Source organism: Vanacampus margaritifer, chromosome 4 (genome assembly GCF_051991255.1).
Source record: "Vanacampus margaritifer isolate UIUO_Vmar chromosome 4, RoL_Vmar_1.0, whole genome shotgun sequence".
In the NCBI taxonomy this organism is placed as follows: domain Eukaryota; kingdom Metazoa; phylum Chordata; class Actinopteri; order Syngnathiformes; family Syngnathidae; genus Vanacampus; species Vanacampus margaritifer.
The window spans coordinates 6,606,262-6,625,587 of NC_135435.1; the positions used below are offsets into that span (position 1 = coordinate 6,606,262).

The following is a 19,326-nucleotide window of genomic DNA, read 5'->3' on the forward strand; positions in this document are numbered from 1 at the left end:
GTTTTGTATTCTAGAAATCGCCTTCAAAAGTAAATAAATAAAAAAATAGATGAACTTTCATTAGAACTAGAAAACTGTCACAGGTAGCGTTGCATAGTCCCTGAAAAGTGTCAACTAAATCATCTAATATCACCTTTGAGCACGCTCATATTTAGTACTGTATATTGAGGTGAAATTAGAGAACAAGTCAACATTTAAATTTGAGAATAAAGTAGCTGTTCTAATTTGTCATGTCACCTCAGTTGTCTCGCGCATACAGTGGTACATCGGAGTTTCAACACAATTTGTTCCTGTGAAGTGTTCAAAGTCCAATTTGTTCAACCTCCGAAAAGTTTTTTCCCCCCATAGGAAATAATGTAAATGCAAAAAAATATGTACACCTTGTGCATTTAAACAATAAAAAAGAAAACGAAAAATAATAAACAAAAAATATGTACCTTACATTTTTTGTTGCGATGTGATGTGATGATATCAGTGGATGAATGCCCTCCATGGTTTGACATGGCAATTCTCCTTCAAGGCTTTTTTTCTCTTCTCAGTCTCTTCACTTACCCCGGATTGCCCTCTAAAGCTGTAGCTTTCCTTCCCTCTTTGAGAAAAAACTTGTCCAGCGTTGTCTGTTTCTGCCTTCATTGCGGAATTTTGCTAAAGTGGCCCATGACGTTGTCATTAAAAATGTTCACGGCTCTATTCACCAACACTTTATCCGGGTGGAATTTTTCTACAAATTGTTGAACTTCACCCCACTTAGCACACACTTTTTTTATGGCAGAACTCTGAACTTCCTCCATTGGCTCATCCTCTTCAGACGACATTTCCTCCATCAATGTCTTTTGCTGCTCATTTTGCAAGTGCAGCAGCTCTTCAGTCGTTAACTCGGCTGAATAGCCTTCCAGCAGCTCCTCGATGTCTCCATTGTCCACCTCCAGTCCAATGTTTTTTCCCAATGACACAATGTCATCAACTAGATAAGCGGCTGGAACTGTCTCTAACTGAAAGACCTGCGGACAAAGTTTTTTCCATGCTGAAATCAAAGTCCGGTGATTCACTTGAGTCCATGCGTTGTCAATGAGATTGACGCAATTCAAAATGGAAAAGTGATATTTCCAAAATTTCCTAAGTGGTAACTGTGTGTCATTGGTCACTTCAAAACACTTCTGGAAAAGGGCATTTGTGTACAGTTTCTTGAAGTTGGAGTAGCGGGGTGGTATTGGGTGGTAAAAATGTCACTTTGATGAATGAAGCTGAACTCATCCACTAAATTGTTCTCTAAATTAGGAGGGTGAGCAGGAGCGTTGTCCATCAGTAAAAGGCACTTTTCACTGGGAGGTCTTTTTCCTTCAGATAGTCCTTCGCTTGCGGGGCAAAAACATCATGTACCCACTCATTGAAGAATTGTCTTGTAACCTAAGCCTTCATGTTTGCCCGCCACATTACATTACATTGAAAGCTATTATTGTTGCCTTCAGGACTGAGAGGCATTTCCTTCAGAAGATTGTTGTGAATTTGCACAGCCTTTTCACAAATGATAGCCTCACTGTTACTTTCCCCAGCTAGCTCTTTTTCTTTGATAAATATCAAAAGCTTCTCCATTTCTTGTATTACTTGTGGCCTTTGTTTGGTGATGCAAGTCACTCTTTTGGCAACACTAGCTGCCTTAATTGTATCTTTGTTTTATATGATGGTCAAAATTGTGGATTTAGCAATATGATACTGCTTAGCAAGATCGGTAACACGAGCCCCGTTTTCAAACTTAGCTATAATCTCCTTCCTTAATTCCACAGTGGTTCATACCACTTTTCGTTTTTCTTCTTTGATGCTTTCCTTTTTCGGGCCCATGGCGAAGAAAATTGTTGAAAAATCCAAACGACGAGGATGCACCTGCAGCAGTTCACATTCGATGTTGTGCACTCGTCACGGCTGCGACCATCAATTGCCGCACAGGCGGCGTGGGTTCGCTTCCCCGCTCGGGAGGGAGACCATGTTTGTATGTGTTTGCGTGAGTGATAATAAATAATAATAATAAATTAAAAAAAATAAAAAACTTTTCACGGCTGCCGTAACATGCGCATTCGGGATCGTTCTGCTTGACTCGGCAATGTGTGTTCGGCTTGACAGGTGGTCGGACACCGAAAATTAGGCCGAACACCGAGGCATTTTTTTCCTCAGATTTTTGGGGTCGATGTCCGATTTGTACAAGTTCCGAGACGTTCAAACTCCAAGGTTCCACTGTATTTTGTTGTGTGAATGTTTAACTATGACTGGTGGAAATCTATGCCTGTGAAAGTTCTGAAAAAAAGTACTAATGAGGCATATGACCTCAGTTAATCTATTTCTTGATTACATTTCCCATTTGCATGCGAAGTTAGCAATTAGAGACTAATATGGCGAGAAATATGGATGTCAACTATTAATACTAATGATACTGATTTGAATAATTGCAAAAGAGATGAAAAATGATGTCCTTACATTCTGGCAGAATCTCTCACGGTCGTCTCGACAGGAAAAGTAAAGATGTCGATCAAGGTGGAAGTCATCTGATGAGAGTTCTGCAACCCGCAGGATAGCCTTTTGACACTCCTCTTTGATTGGACGAACTTGATCTTGCTGCTCTGCCTCCCTCACAAGCGCCTTTTCCAGACAAGCGATGACTTCCCCTTGGCTGTGGATGTCCTGATGTGCAAAGACAACAGCAGCGAATACAATAATCAAAATGATCAACTACAGCGAGTACATTGTGAATGTTTATGCGGTATTCATTTTAACAAAACGTCACCTTGTGTCCTATGTTGATGCTACCGCAGCGTAGATTGTTGATGTCTTCTTTACATTTGTCCATGAAGCCACAGATTAGTCGGAAGTCACTGAAGATAATACTAGTCATCTTGGTGATGTACTGGTTACACTGGTACTCGCTGATGTTCGCACGGTGATCGACCAGACAAGATACAAGGTAGCCCCTCCCGCGTTCCTCCTCATTACACTCCTTAAGCTGCGATTATTCAAGGAGATGAGAATTATTAACTCATTCAAACCCAAAAACGTATAAATAAGTTTTTTAATACTTTGTCCTTCACTCCCAAAAACGTATTTATACGATTTTTATGTTTTTTAATGCTAGAACATACAGAAGGCTTTGATGCAGCTTCTGACCGGAAGAGGTCGCTTAAAGCAATGGTAGTTATTACAAAAAACGGCCAGAAGGTGGCAGCAGACTATAAGAGATTAGCCAGGGCCATGATGCAACAAGCTCTTTTTGTCAGTGTTTTCAACAGGTTTGTGAATAATGATTAAACTTAGCTATATTCTAATGCTAATTTCTTCAAAATGGAAACAGACACAAATGTACTTTTTTACCTAACGAAAGAAGAGACTCTAATCTTTCTTTTGGTGGGTTCCATGATTTTATAGCAATAGAACCCAATATTCTTTGGGCCTTGCAAAATCAGTCAAAATCCGGTAAAACAGCCGGGAGCAAAGGGGGTTGCTTCAGTGAAAATGGCTGGGAGTGAATGAGTTAAGAAGATTATAAATTCAGAAAGATGTAGGTATGTTATATAGTAAGAGATTTAATGTCATCACCAAAAGCTAGAAAACTGGTATCATCATCAAATAATAAAGAAAGAAAATATTGCAAGAGACTGGCAAGTTGTGAATGTAAATTAAAAACAATACAATACAAAACAGGGCCCAAGATCGATCCCTGAGGAATTCTGGGTTCATTGTCCCAAAGACAAAGTGTATTATAAAAAAGAAGGTCACATTACATACTTTTAAGAACAACTGCATTGGGCAACCAGGAAAACAACAATTAGTAATTTTCTTAATTACAGTACTTTGTCTGGTCAAAGGGGATTTGCGGCTTTTTAGGACAGACAGCCCAGAGGATGGTAACAAGGACCATTGGAATGCCTCCATAGTAGGAAATGAACAGACTATTCAATTTTACTACACAACACTACAATGCAAGTTAAAGCATAACTTTATTATGTTTTGATGTAGTACTGCAAATTATTTCGGACGTCTGACTTTTGGTGAAGGGCGGATGTCACCTTGGATTGGTTGCCAGGCAAATGCAAGGCTCAGAAAGAAACAGACAAGACAGACTGAACCCAAGCTGCCTGCACAGAAGTGAGGCGACTACACTATCAGTAACTCATGTATTTGCGGATGCATATAATTGAGAGCGTTTTGCTGAACACTGACCTCACTGATGGTTGTCTTGCAAACCTCGATGGCCACCGACTCGAACTTTGGATCTGTGGTCAGATTGAGTTTGTAGTTCCACAGGAGCTGATGAAGAGAGGTATTTAAGGTTAAATGTATCCAGTGCTCATTATTCATTAATTATTCATGTTACGCTTCCATTACCGATAATTACTTGAAGTAATTTGCTATGAGCAAGACATGAATTGTAGCAATCATAAGTACAATAAAGCACAGTGATGCTACAGTATATATTTTAGATGTGCCAAACGGGTTATATGTGGTATGTATTGGGAAAAGCTACTATTTTTAAAGCCACATTGTGAGTCCATAAGTCTTGTTTTCACTCCATTTTTCATAGATTGAAGTACTGTAAAAGCTGTTGGGTTTCCTGTATACATATAAAGGTCTTTTGTCTCTCTTTGATTTACAAATGATCAAATCTTACAATCCATTCATGTGCTCAAATCGTCTATCCAGATGTCAGGTGGCATCTAAAAAGATGATAATTAAAGGCCATGATTATTCCACAAATGTGCATTTATCTCAAAAAACACTTTTATTAAGCACTTAACTAAAGCGCCACATAAGGCAATTTAATGTTGTGCGCACCGAATCTGTCTGAATCTGCTAAACATCTATCAGAAATCTGAGACCGTGAACTGCAGAAAATAAAAATGTAAAATCTGTCTGTCAATAAATTGATGACAACAGACTGTCGTTTGACCCCAGTCAGACAAAAGCACTCACTTCCAGAAAATGTTCCTGGGGATTACAGAAACCTTTTGAGATCACATCAAGGCAAAATTATCTTTTTATTCTTGACATTCAATCATTAATTCTTACTACCGTAAACTCATTATCATGGGTTAAAAACTATTTTTTGAACCAAGTGTGAGATATGAGCCCCTTGTTTTGCACATATGATAAAGATAATACTACTATATATTTAAATTCATGAAAAATGACTGCACATAAAACAAGGTTACATAACAAACATGTTTATGGATACAGGATTCCAGGTGATTTTTTTTCCCCAATTCAAATCCTCCTGCTTTCCTATGTATCGTCTTTGTTCAGGTGTTACCTATTTTTCTGATAATGAGATATTTTCTGCATGGAAGAACCAATAACAGCAGGTGTCATCCAGAATATCAAAGCACGGCAACAAAAGAAAAGAAAAGCTGTTTGAGTTTGTGTGAGAGACACATTCTAACTGCGAATCCAAATTCTCCCCTAAACTTGGGGTGTCACTGACCGGACGCTGGAAGGTTGTTATGGACTGAAACCAGCATTTGGAATCAATTTCTCCTTGAGAAAAGCTGCCATGCGGAAGGAATGTATATACACAACAGTTGAGCCATGTGCTTCCCCCCACCAGACAAATCAATGGGAAAAAAGTCAAAAGATTACACAAAGTTTACAAAAACATCACCTACCAAGACAACAACGCAGACACAATGTGCCGTGTACAAGGTCAAGATAAATAGTGTTGATGTACTTACATGGTTGCAAGCAGGGGCCATTTCAGTTTCCTGCAGAAACAAAATCAGAACATTCTTAACGCAAAAACATTTTAGTGGCAGTGACACACATTTAAAAGCCCATTTTCAATAAAAATCTTGTATTTGGTGCAGCATGTTGGGAACGCACCAAATATCAAACCAACCTGAAGTTCTTTACTAACACCCCAACCCCCACCAACAATCTGCATTAGTACAAGAAAGAAACCCAGCAGGAGACGCTGATGATACAGGTTCACTTTGCATAAAAAAAAATTACGGGACTACAGGATCTTGCACACAAATCTATTGCTTTGCTTTAAACTGTCATTTCAACTAAATGTTCCGAGGACAGAGGAGCAAGCCAGGGTAATGAAGAAGACTCTTCGCTGCACCCAAGATATAAATGACCAATTAGTAAGACTGAGTTATTAATTAAAGCCAGAGTTTTCTATTTAGATCAAAGGCTTGGAAAGAAGAGCAGATTTATCGATACAAATCATCAAAGCGTTGAGATAACAGACTAATTGTATTGGTGTGAATGAATTGGAATGAGAAAATCCCTGCTAGCTTCAGACTAACATGAGTCACAAAAGAAAAGGACCGCGGTTTGAACACAGGGCTCTCGGCTAATGTATTGCACTGGTGAGCCCGGCTTTTTTTTCCTTGGGTGCACCAAAAGAAAAGATTTTGGAACACACCGCACTTTTACCAGTTTAATCTTGTAAAAAAAAATATATCATTAAAAAAGTCTGTCAATATGCAACGGTTGTAATAACCATGGGTGCATATAACCCGTGGGCAGTATTTTATTTTGAAATGGCAACAAAAAGCCCAAAAATAGTCACAATAACGCCTAGGGCAGGGGTGGCCAAGTTCGGTCCCCGACAGCCACTATCCAGCCTGTTTTCCATGTCTCCCTCCTTCAGCACAGCTGAATCTAATAAACAGCTCATCAGCAAGCTTTGCAGAAGCCTGATAACGATCCTGATCATGAATCAGGTGTGTTAGTGGAAAGAAACATGGAAAACAGGCTGGATAAGGGCTCTCGAGGACCGAACTTGGCCACCCATGGCCTAGGGCAGGGGTGGGCAAACTTTTTGACTTGCGGGCCACAATGGGTTTGAAATTTTGACAGATGGGCCGGACCAGGAGCATTTGGACCTCATAGCACAGTAAAAACACATAGATAAATGTACAACCCAATTTACTTATAGTGTGCACTATGGACTGCGTTTTTCAAATGTGCAAAATCCACTTATTTAAAACAGCTTTTCCAATAGCTTCATTTTTATTGTTTTAGCTCAACTTTTGTGTGTTTTTATGCTTTGCAAAGTGACCTTGGGTGTTCTGAAAGGTGCTGTTTTTAAATGAAGTGTATTATTATTATTATTATGATTATTATAAAATAGCCCTAATCCAGTACGTTTTCCTCAATGAATATGCAAGATGCGGCATTTACACACTATTTGGCAAAGTGGGAGGAGAAATGTAAATAGATTATAATAGCACATACACTGTGATCTGTCAAACCTGGTGACTGCATCTGTTATTAATAGATTTCAATTCAAGGTGTAAAGTTAAAGCATTTTTTTTCCATTGGCCCACCCATTTTTAACCCGGGCCCACAGTGCGTGTGACACCTGCGGCTGCATGATAGCCGCTGCTGCCTGTCACGCGCTGAGGACAAAACGCGTACATCCAAACCGTCTCTGACCACTTTTCCATCTCCGTGGAGGACGCATAGCACACGGTGTTTGTGCAGCAGCTCAAGAAGAAGCCAAAAGCCAACGAGGAAACGCTCATAGAAGTGCTCGACGCACGCCCCGGGGATGTCTTCACCAATATCAACAGTCTCCTGCATGCACGCTCCTCACCTCACCCATGACAACATGTAGAAAGACTATCTTCAGCTGTCAAAAGGATCAAAACACGCAACAGTGCCACAATGTTGACTGATAGACTGAACTCTTTGTCCCTGCTTTCTTTCAAAAAATAATTGGCAGATTCTCTGGACTATTGGGACATTATTGCTGTGTTCAACACAAAACCCTGCCGTCTCCTGCTGTAAATGTCCAAATCCAGGAAGAATTATATTTTTTGAATCAGTTATCTTGAGTTAAGCTTACTGCCATTCTCCCGTTTATTTTAATAAATTGCAAACGTTGTTATGAATGTACCCTGCGTATCTTTCTGTCCCCTTTCTGTGCGTAAACGAGCTTATCAGTGAGACCCCGACCCAGTGATCATATTTTCCGGGTGTGTAGAAGTTATATAGTCTAGTATAGTCTTTGGTATGACCCGGCCGGGAATTGAACCCAGGACCTCCCAGTCTCAGGGCGGACACTCTAACCACTCGGCCACTGAGCTGAACCCAAAAAATAAAAATAAAAAATTGTTTTTTTTTTCTAGCCTTATTGGATAAGTTCGGCGGGCCGGATTGAAACGTATAACGGGCCGTATTTGGCCCGCGGGCCGGGGTTTGCCCATGTCTGGCCTAGGGGATAAACAGTGTGAGGGCCAACTTCAAAATAAAAGCTAGGGAAGGCATTGATATCTATGTGCAGTATTACTTGTTACACTTTTATTTTGAAGTTAAACATCCCGGTGTATTGCTTAGTAGCTTATAAACAGCAATTGTGGCGGGCGGCTGGTTTGACTAGTTTGGCTTTTCGCTAATGGTTACTTACACCTGCCGTAAGACCGTGGCCGAACGCGTAGCTGGAATGCCACCGGCGAGATGGGTTGGCTACCTCCGTGTCACTACGCTGCGGCAAAATATGTCCTTAACAACAATTAAAATGCTTATTAGCAGTATATCCACGTTTATTCAAGAATTGATTACATTGTTTTTATACAGTTTTAATGGGCGTCAATAATACACAGATTTTCATTACTCATGGTTGGGCCTGGTCCCTTTTTCCCGTGAATAGCAGGGGTCCACTGTATTACAGTTTTACTGCCTCGCGATATTTTTGCAGAATTTTAACTAACCTTATTCCAATGTTTTGTTTTGTTTTTACAGTAGATGAGCAAGCCAGAATTTAGAGTTGCATACCACATCGTGCCGCAAAAACCTCGGCACTGCACAAATGTTGTCTTTTGGAAAAGATGTAGCATAATTAGCAGGAAGAGGAGACAGAGAAGGTTGCCAACTTTTGTAAACTCCAGTAATAGTCGTTCTGAGTACTGTAATGCAATCTGTTAAATTAAATTAAAAAATTAGCCGTTGTTTAAAGAGTTATAACCATCCTAACTTCTATGCTAACTTTCGTTCGCTCGTTCATTAGCCCGTTGTGTGGCATTTCATATGATTTTTTGGGGGTGTTTAAAGCAGCACTTTGTAACAATTTGGCCAAAATATCTTTACAATAGCCTTTTTATTTGATCACTTATGACTGAAACATTTTTTAATTAGTAGATTAACACCTTAGCTGTTCGTAATGGGAACCCCTGCAAGCCTCTGGCTAATAGTTTTCAGAATTTGGGTTTGAATTACTCGCCCTCTGTCTGCGGATGTGACGTCATGTGCGCATTATTTATGTGAATAAGTGTTGTTCCGATACCATTGTTGGGCCTCCGATACTGATTCCGATAACCATTTTTGCTACCGTACCGATACCTAGTTATTTTTTTCCCCAAAATGAAAAAGCTGCCCTGCCATTGGTTTGGAGCATTCAAGGGCCAATAGGATATCTTGGCTCGGCATGCAGTGAACACGTCACACATCAGTGAATGTCGTGCACAAGCAAGACACAAGATGCTGCATCCAAAGTCCTACATTAGCATAGGAAATAATGGTATCGGCATGTTACTTGTTAGTACTTGCCGATGCCACTGTTTTAATGCAGTATCGAGGCCTCTCCTGATACCGGTATCGGAACAACACTAGAAAATGCAGTTTCATTTTTCGGCCACAGGTAGCAGTAGCGGTTCAAAATTCAATGTTCTGTGTTCAGTAGCTTCGAATATACCATGGTTACTTCTTTATTCTTTACGTGCCAATTTTACAGTAAAATTCAACTAGAAGTGACAAATGAACAACTTGAAGCAAGCACGCTTGACATCTTATTGGGAGATCTGTGCAAGCGAGCCTTTTCATTTTCTTAAAGTGATGTTCTACAGTCTTTTGATGCGTTTATGACACGTGGGAGGGGTAAAACTATTTACAAAATGTCTCTTATGGTCTCCCAATATCACAGATTACTACCTATCGTGGGTGGGTCTGGAATGTTTCCGCCCAAAAGGGGGGAGTTCATGTAAACGTAAAATAATAAGAGCATGATAACTGGTTCAGTGCTGCGCTACACAAGTTCCTGAGATTCCTATCTGGACGCTCATGCTGAAACAGAAAGTGATGGGATTGACTCCAAACAGGAAGTGCCAGCAGGCTATGGCAAAAAAAAATTTGCTAATCAGTGGTGCTGCTTCTCTGACTTCAGAGGCCTCAAACCACCATAAATACATTCTTAAAAGCTTTAATCTGACCTCTTGCTGCTTTGCAACGTTTTGTGTGTGAGTGTGTATCTTCCTCTCCAGAGAGGAGGCAGATTTATAAGAGCCACTTTCCTCTTCTGGAGGCCACAGCTGTTACAAAGCCGAAGCAACGCAATTATCTCTGAAAAGGGGCCTGAGGAGAAGCAGAAGAGAGAGAGAGAGAGTGTGTGTGTGTGTGTGTGTGTGTGTGTGTGTGTGTGTGTGTGTGTTGGACCGTCAGCAGCATGGTGCTGATGTACCAGAGATACTGACACACATTAGGTTAATCAGCACACATGCATACTTTCAGTATGTGTGTGAGCAAATGTGAGATAACTCATTTATATGCTTTTTAGTGCATTATGCATTTTTTTAGACCGATGTCGATACCGATTTATGGCAGAAAAAAATACCGATTAATCTGACGATGGTTTAAAAATATATATTTAATGTATAAAATTGACGCCCACCCTCCCCATTTTTTTCCCAATGTATATCAACCATAACAATTAAAACGATAAGAAAGTGAAATAATAATAGAATAAACTAAAATAATAGCAACTGAAAAAACTGAACAAAAACTGACTGTTCCTGTGAATTTGGGCCTATTGGGGGCAGTGTGGTGCCGTGCATCCATGGTGTACACACTTAAAGTGAGAACAGAAGAAAGTTATAATTAAATTCTAATAAATTATATTACCTGTGGGTATGTGTTCCCACAACATTGGAGTGTGAATATTCGTTATTTAAAGGAAAAACCGTCGATGCTAACTTCTGCTAGCATTTGAATTGGATCCTCTCTTCACTTTTAGCATTAGCGCTAGGCTAGCAATGTTTTAATAATGAAGCATGTTTTGTATTTAAAATAAATAAACAGTGGATATAATTCTTAGTAGGGGTGTTAGAAAAAATAGATTCGGCGATATTACAGCGTGCAATTTTCGAATCGATTTGAGATGTGGCCGAATCGATTTTTAAACATCAATTTTTGTATGGGAATATTCAACAGACCGTCTTAGGGTTAGGATTCACACATTAAGAATGGAAGAATGTTATATTAATGGAACATTAAGCCATAATATTTTATTTCAGTGCTGTTCAAACATGAAACAGACTGCAACCTGTTTTTTAAATGCAGTGGTCCAGTTATAAGCCTGAATTTTCAGATAAATAAAAAAAAATTCATACAAATCTTACAGTGTGCATGTACAAGTTTACTGATGAGTATTTTCTAAATTTGAGTTAAAAGAAAATCTCAATTATCAATTTATAGATTCGTATCGGGACTAATCTGTATCAAATCGAATCGTGACCTATGAATCGTGATACGAATTGAATCGCCAGGTACTAGGCAATTCACACCCCTAATTCTTAGCGTCGTGTGTGTTTAGTTTTACAGTTAACTCCAACTGGGATGTCTTTAAACAGCTTAAAGGACACGTGGGGGACAACAGAATAATCACAATAACATACGCTACACACTTGCTAGTTGCTAATGCTGCGCAAGCAAAATGGTGCATTCAGGGTATTTGTACAGCGTCGCAAACTTCGCTTTTCTTCAATAATGTTTTAAGGGGAAAATAATCAACTATAGGCAGCACGGTGGCTGACTGGTTAGCACGTCCGCCTCCCAGTGCAGAGGACGTGAGATCGAGTCCGGGCTTCGGCCTTCCTGGGTGGAGTTTGCATGTTCTCCCCGTGCTTGCGTGGGTTTTCACCGGGTACTCCGGTTTCCTCCCACATTCCAAAAACATGCATGGCAGGTTAATTGAACTCTCCAAATTGTCCCTAGGTGTGAATGTGAGTGTGGTTGTTCGTCTCTGTGTGCCCTGCGATTGGCTGGCAACCAGTTCAGGGTGTACCCCGCCTACTGCCCGAAGCCAGCTGGGATAGGCTCCAGCACCCCCGCGACCCTAGTGAGGAAAAAGCGGCCAAGAAAATGGATGGATGGATGGATAATCAACTATTTGGCCCAATTGGCCGATTATTTTGGCCGATGTAATAAGGCCAATAATCAGCCAATTATAATCGGTGGCCAATTAATCGGTCGGGCCCTACTTTTTAGTATCTGATGCTACATAAATGAGGGACGGTGCTTATTGTGTGTCGCAAGTACATTTAGGTCCATAAATACTGGGACAATGACACAATTCTTATCTTTTAAGTGATGTTGTGACTGCTGACAAAAGCAGCAGGATCAATTCTAAAGTGTTGCAATCAATATTATCTGATCATTTTCAGCCAAATGCTTCAGAATTCATTGCACAGCGCTTGACAGTACAAATGGACAATGACCCGAAGCAACCAAGAGTTTTCTTTTGTTTTGTTTTTTAACTCAGCTCAGCTCAACTTTATTTATATAGTGCTTTCACGAAGCAAAGAAGTGGAATGTTACACAAGAGCCAAGTAAATCACTTGACCTGAATCCGATTGAGCATGCATTTCACTTGCCGAAGAAAAATGTCCCGAGAACAAGGCAAGAACTGAAGACAGTTGCAGTAGAGAGGATAAAATCAAAAATCTAAATCAAGTCTGGTGGCATTCCACTTTTCAGGTTGTAATTGACTGCAAATTATTTGCCAACAAGTAGTAAAATGTAAAAGTTTGATTTATGATTACTTTGTTCAATTAGCTTTGGCCCCTTAAAAAGTGGAAGGCATATACTGTACAAACAGTTTTAATTCCTACACCGCTCACCTGAATTAGATGCAAACTTGCAAATACCTTCCAATGAAAGGTGAAAATCCGCTTTTAAAGGGATACTTGACTAATTGAGCATTTTCAACTGTAAGAAGATAATATTTTGTCCATAATGACTGTGATAGCTTCATTATTTTTCAGGAACAATTAATACCTTTAAATACTAATTTTTCCACTTGCTGTCGACCGAAGATGACATCACCTGCACTGAGGAAACGGGTAACAACCAATCATGGCTTAGTTTGCTGGCCAAACCCAGAAAACAGGTGAACCGTGATTAGTCGTTAGCTATTTCCTCAGCACGTGTGATTGCATCTTCAATCGACAGCAAGTGGGGAAAAAATGTTTTTTTAAAGATATTAAAAAATGAAGTTATCAAATTAAATCTGGACAAAATATGAACTTTTTACTGGTGAAAATGGCTCAAAGTATCCCTTTAAAGCATCCTACTTTTCCCATTTTACTGTTTCCATGTTTAAATGGTCACCAGCATATATAAGGTACTTTGAAGTTTGGCATCTCTTGCTTTGCTCCTACGTAGTTTGCAGCTACAGCTGTAAAGTGACATTTACTCACTGATAAGTAAAATCACTAGAAGTAGACACAAATTTATATTAAACAAAAAAAATGTATGGAAAGAAGCAAAATAAGATATGGATCCGGACTTGATCCCCCAAAATCATAGCTACTGCACTGTTTTATTGGAAAAAAAATCCAATCAAATAGAAAATGCAGTACTTTTTTTACAAAATACAATTTACAAAATAAGGCTATGTCGCTCTATCTGTATCATTTCTGACAGTACACAAGAAGCCTGACAATAAATCTGTTGAGCTCCTTCAATAAAAAAAAAAAAACCTAACTACAATTTAAAATAGAGTAAGACAAGCTTGATTGGTGTTAAATCCACTAAGATTTTCACCATGTCTAACCTGCTGTTTTGTTAATAATTGGCTCAAGTGTCCGCTGATCTTTCGCAATATATCCCTATGTGTGTCGTAAAAGAGCACACAAATTAAATTGCCACACATGCTATCAGAGAAAATCGAATGAGTATCCACCTTTGTCAATGACTGTGTAAAAGAGACAACATCTGTCATCTCGTCTCATCAATGTTATTAAAAAGATGTAACAATGAACAGAAAAGATACAGCTGTTACAAGACATTACAGGAGAACTTGTACTCGCTTTCTGTAATACCTGATAGCAGCCTACTCGAAGTTAGTAGTATTTATTTTTTATTTTGGCACTCCCAAACAAGTGTGCCGTAAAATAATTGCGTTGGTTCAATAGTATGTGTAAAAAGCATACCTTGGGAGGGGGGGGGTGCAAGTAACCGACTGTGGGGAGAGGACGGAACCTCAAAATACATTAACATGGACTTGACTAAATGGATTTCCATATTTTATTAATCAGCGTGCTTTGAGTATAAACACGTGTCCTACACCAAACAGTCCATCAGTCCACTAATGCAGCTTCACCTCCACCTCAATGTCCAGCTGACAGCCACAGATCGAAAGCACCCCGGCCATGGCGTCACAGCCAGCATCATCAACATCAGCACACCAAACGGCGGCCGCCGCTTACCTCTCTGCGGTCCTGCAGACATTCCAGCACGGACAGGTTATTTGCCCAAGTGTGTTTGGGGCACAACCGGGTCAGGTCCTCTCTGCAGGCCTCCTCCTCGGACAGCTTCCAGCCGGTCGCCCTTCGAGGCTGTGAGGCCCCGGCAGCGGCGGCGGCGGCGGGGGCAGGTGCATCCTTGCCTTGTGGCTCAGCGGCTCGGAGGACGACCGGGTTGTTCGGAGGTTCGGCGGGGCCGCTGGCGGCTTTGAGGCCGAAGACGGAGCCGAAGCCACAGAGACACACGTATGATAACAGCAGTAGCAGCAGCGGAGAGCGACTGTACGTCGCCATCTTCACACCACCGTAAAGCCAGCTCTGTGAGAACAACATTGCACGACTTCCGGTCAGTTAGTTCACAATAAAACATATGGGTTTGTGGATTACAGAACTTTCCATCAGTATTCAGTTGAGCAAACATTTTGTACGTTATGAAATGGTAGATTAAAAGTAATAATAATAATAATAATTTCCTTTATAACCATTACAGCACATTACAAGACTTTTGAATTCATGAACATCGATTGCAATGTACACAATTAAAATGTATTAATGTAAAATGTATTATTAGATTAATTTCGAGGAGGAAAGATGGAAAATTAGGTCAGTTTACCACATTTTAATCACGTGCAACCGGGATTAATTAATTTATTTTTATTACGTGGGCACACACATACAAACGCAGCCTTATGTTAAGGATTGATTGTTAATTTATTTTAAAAGTGTTGCTTTCTGATTGCTTCCAAACTGTGGTCGATTATGCTGAGGCCAACATTTCTGGTAAACACATGTAGGTTTTTGTTAACTGGAACTTTAAAAAGGTCCTCCTTATTTGAATAGCAGTTTATCTGAACCTACAGCATACTGTAAAAATAAAATTAAACTGAAATCAGCAAGCATCTTAGCAAGAGGCCATTAAATAGTTGAAAAGTTAATATCAGCAATTGCAATCCCATAGCCTCTAATATTAAAAAAGGTTCTAAAAAAAAGTCAGTCAGTTTATTTTGAACAGAAAAAAACGTCAAGAGAAAAAGCGGGTACATTAAGCCAGTGTTTCTCGCCTAGTCCTCGGGGTACTCTGTCTCCCTATTCCAACACAGCTGATTCCAATGACAGCTCATCATCCAGCTCTGGAGAAGCCTGATAACGATCCTCACCGGTGTTGGAATAGGGAGACATGGAAAACAGGCTGGATTGTGTGCCCCTGGCCCAAGAGGACCAGCGTTATTGTGTTAAGCAATCAACAAAGCATTTGGGAGAGTCAAGGCTGGTAAATCAGCGGCAGGCTAGTAAATAAGCGGCAGGCTGATTAGAGATATTCAGGGGTTATAATCATTATACTAAAAAACATTACACGAGAGGTTATCAACAATTTCAAGGCGTAACTCCTTCTCCCTCCCAAAAAATAACAACATATTCTTCACCTGCTCGTTCATTCTCTTATTTTATTTTTTTCAAAAGATGTGAATTGGTGCCTTTACCATATTATTTCATATTTATGAAAAGTGCAACTTGCATTTCCCACAATTCTCCAAGACCCCCTGCACCTCTTCTACAGAGAGTGTCTCCACCAGGGGGCACAGATTTCCCATACAAGCGTCAAATGGTTCACATGTATGGTACATGTATGGTAAATTCTTGTAATTGACGGGTGTCAAACTCGTTTTTGTTGTAGCCATATTGTGGTTAATTTCTCTCAAATTTACTTGGGGTGACACAAAATGATGTGGCGGGGACATACTGTATCTCACCCCTCGGCCTTGAATTTCACTCATTTGTTGAAAGTCATCTGAATCGTTCATTTCATGCTTTGATGGTGTGATATCTCACCAATGTAATATTTATTTTATTTGTTTTTTAGGTTGAGTTGAAATATTTGTTAAATGTGTTGAATATTTTACATCTGAAAATATTGACTGTCTATAATTCCACACATGCAAACATTTATCAATGAATTAAAATGGAACGGAAGCTCAAAAGACAAATCGGTGCAGCGTCTTCAGTGATGCAGACTCTGTATTGGTCCGTTGGGGTGAAGAAGGAACTCAGCCAAAAGGCAACGCTTTCAATTTACTGGCTGATCTACATTCCTACCCTCATTTATTGTTATAAGCTGTCGGTCATAACTGAAAAAACAAGATAGGGAGACTGGGGCTAGTTGTATCACGGGTAAGTTGTCACATTGCAATTTCTTCTCCACCAGAGGGCGCAACAAGAAAGTGGAATACTAGTTTTCTTCGTATAAATGGTCAGGGATTGTGTACTGTCTAAGAAGGGAATAGCACATTGTGAACTGAGATGAGTGCCAGTTATCTGTTTTGCACTATCCAAAGTAAAAAAAAAAAACTTAATATATTTTGAAGCAGGTGTCATACATAGACTAATTCTAGCAACAAATCATTTTGACTCATTAGTGGAGAGATTCAGGCATCTTGTCATGCCTCAGTCACTGCTCTGTTTTAAGCTAACTTCAAACTAGAGCAAGTATTAGCCAACATGGTTGTTTGGGCAAACTTGTCTCAGTCATTTTGGGGTTTGTTGTCACATATGCAAAGAATGGGCCAATAAAAAATGCACCTCTGGCAACTCTGTTTACAAATGCCAGAATTGCCCTTCAGACGGTGAGTCTGAAGAGTGAGGAAATTAGTTTTGTTTCATTGTTTAAAAATGTTGTTGTTGGAACTACAGTATGCCCACATGTCAGGACTGGTTTAAATTTTCATGATGAACCATCCATCAATCTATTAACCAAAAGGCTTTATTTATTGAAATTCAATTTAATCTCAAATTTCCAGTTTAAGGGAAGCAAAACAGGCATTTGAGGCTGAGAGTTATGCTCTACATGCCAGCTGTTCAATGACTTTAATCTATTTCATAATATTATATGTTAAAGTTTGCTCAATGACTAAATTTTCAAGATTAATGAATTTCTCTGGCTGTAAAAACAAAAACAAAACAAAAAAAAAACAGAAGAGAAAGGATAATTTTGTCCTTTATTAGTTGCAAAATCCAGTGTGAAATCGTACTCCATATAGTGTGACAACTTACCAAAGGTGGTGGGGCAACATGTCACATGTTCACTCCCTCTATTTGATGGCTTCAAATTAACTCTGCACTGACACAAAGTATGAAAATGACACGAATACAAAAAATATACCTAAGACTTTGGCTTTCATCGTATACATTTTGTTTACATATGATGTATTGATGTGATTGGCTGTCAACCTGTTCAGGGTGTACCCCGCCTACTGCCCGAAGCCAGCTGGGATAGGCTCCAGTTTTGATTGACACTTTCAGGGGTATTCATTAAACAATATGTTAATCATTGAGGTTATAGTTTGCAGTGGTTCTAAATGATGGAAGGGTTTCGAAGTACTTTCATTTTGACATAGTTTAATGACTGCATGGACTGAAGTTTTCTGTAACAAGATACAATACGCATGGACAAATGTAATGAACAGTTTACACTTAACTGGAGGAGTATTTGTGTTTTTGTGTGGGCAAAATTTAACGTCTGTCTACCATGGTGTTGGAGCAGCTGATTGGGAACCAGGGAGCACAATAAATCCTCCTAAATTTAGAGCTGACAGCTGCCGGGAGACTTTTTCTGGCTCGTCATCAGCCATACTAATCTGCTCTCCTCTCAGACTTAGTTACAACTTGCATTTCAAAGATGTATCATGGAACTGAGATCCTTCAGTAATTGAACAAATCCCCAATTAGAGCCCTGTAGGCTATACAACACAGTTACACAGTAAACATCATATAAATTGAATGCAAAGTTGCATCAAAGTGAACCTTGTGGTTTGTCAATTTGAGGTATTGTGCTCACTTTCAAGGGTTTAGAGGCCACTTCCTGGTTCTCAAAGCAAATCGTTGCACTTGCAGACTATACTGCTTTCGAACTCAACCTGAACTTGCACTAAAACCTTTTGCACATAAACCTGCACTGAACAGATGAGACAGACTTATGGGGATGATCCTTAGGCACACAGAACTTTAAAGATAGCGTTATCAGTTTAAAACTACAGTTCTTAAAGTCATAATATTGGTTTATGTTTGGTATTTTTTTTTTTTGTGTATATTGAGGCGTTTTCTTCTCCGTCCTTCCTGTGTGGGTTTTCTCCATGTTCTCTACCTTACGTGTTAGCTCAACTGAAGACTAATTGCCCAAAGTGAGTGTGAATGGTTGCTTGTACCCTGTGATTGGCTGGTGACTAGTCCAGGGTGTACCCTGCCTCTTGACCAAAGTTAGCTGGGATAGCCTCCAGCTCACTCGCGACTCTAATGAGAATAAGCACAGAGGAAAATGCATGGGTGGATGGATGTACAACAACTCACTCCAAATAATGCTTCAACTTGCTTGACTGAAATTGCTCTATCACTGGTTTCGGCAACCTTTTTTTGTCAAAAGAGCCATTTTAGAGCAAATAAATAACCCAAAAATCTGTCTGGAGCCACAAAATTTGAACATTGTGATGAACGAAATCTGTGTTAATGTTGGTCTCATGTTATGTACGAGGGCCCAAGAGCTAATTAGAGATGCACTATAACAGAAATGCATTCAATACTTTGAGATTAATTTTCTTCTACCTTTTATCTTCAGTTTTTTTTTATTCCTTCGTTCTTCATACATTTTTTGGGTTTTCTGCCTTTTTGTCAAATTTCTGACAATTTTATAGACATACACATAAGGTAATTTTCTGCCTCTCTTCTTCCTTTTTTACATATTTTATGGCTTTTTTTCTTTCTTTTTTTAAAAACTTTTTTTCTGCCTTTTTTGCTATCAATTTTCTGAAAATTTGGGCAATTTTGTGTA

The 19,326-nt window shown here is 39.5% G+C and overlaps 1 protein-coding gene across 2 annotated transcripts in view; it reads right to left on the bottom strand.

Annotated features, from left to right (window-relative positions):
- LOC144050112 (Golgi apparatus protein 1-like) overlaps positions 1-14,832 on the bottom strand; it is a 44,493-nt gene extending 29,661 nt beyond the window's left edge. For both annotated transcript variants that reach the window (XM_077563087.1, XM_077563086.1), the window contains exons 1-5: positions 14,472-14,832; positions 5,712-5,741; positions 4,207-4,293; positions 2,777-2,992; positions 2,470-2,673 (exon numbers count right to left, since the gene is read on the bottom strand). In XM_077563087.1, the coding sequence (XP_077419213.1) occupies positions 2,470-2,673; positions 2,777-2,992; positions 4,207-4,293; positions 5,712-5,741; positions 14,472-14,801 (867 nt within the window). In that variant the 5' untranslated portion in view covers positions 14,802-14,832. The remainder of the gene's footprint in view (positions 1-2,469; positions 2,674-2,776; positions 2,993-4,206; positions 4,294-5,711; positions 5,742-14,471) is intronic.
- Positions 14,833-19,326: the final 4,494 nt, after the last annotated feature.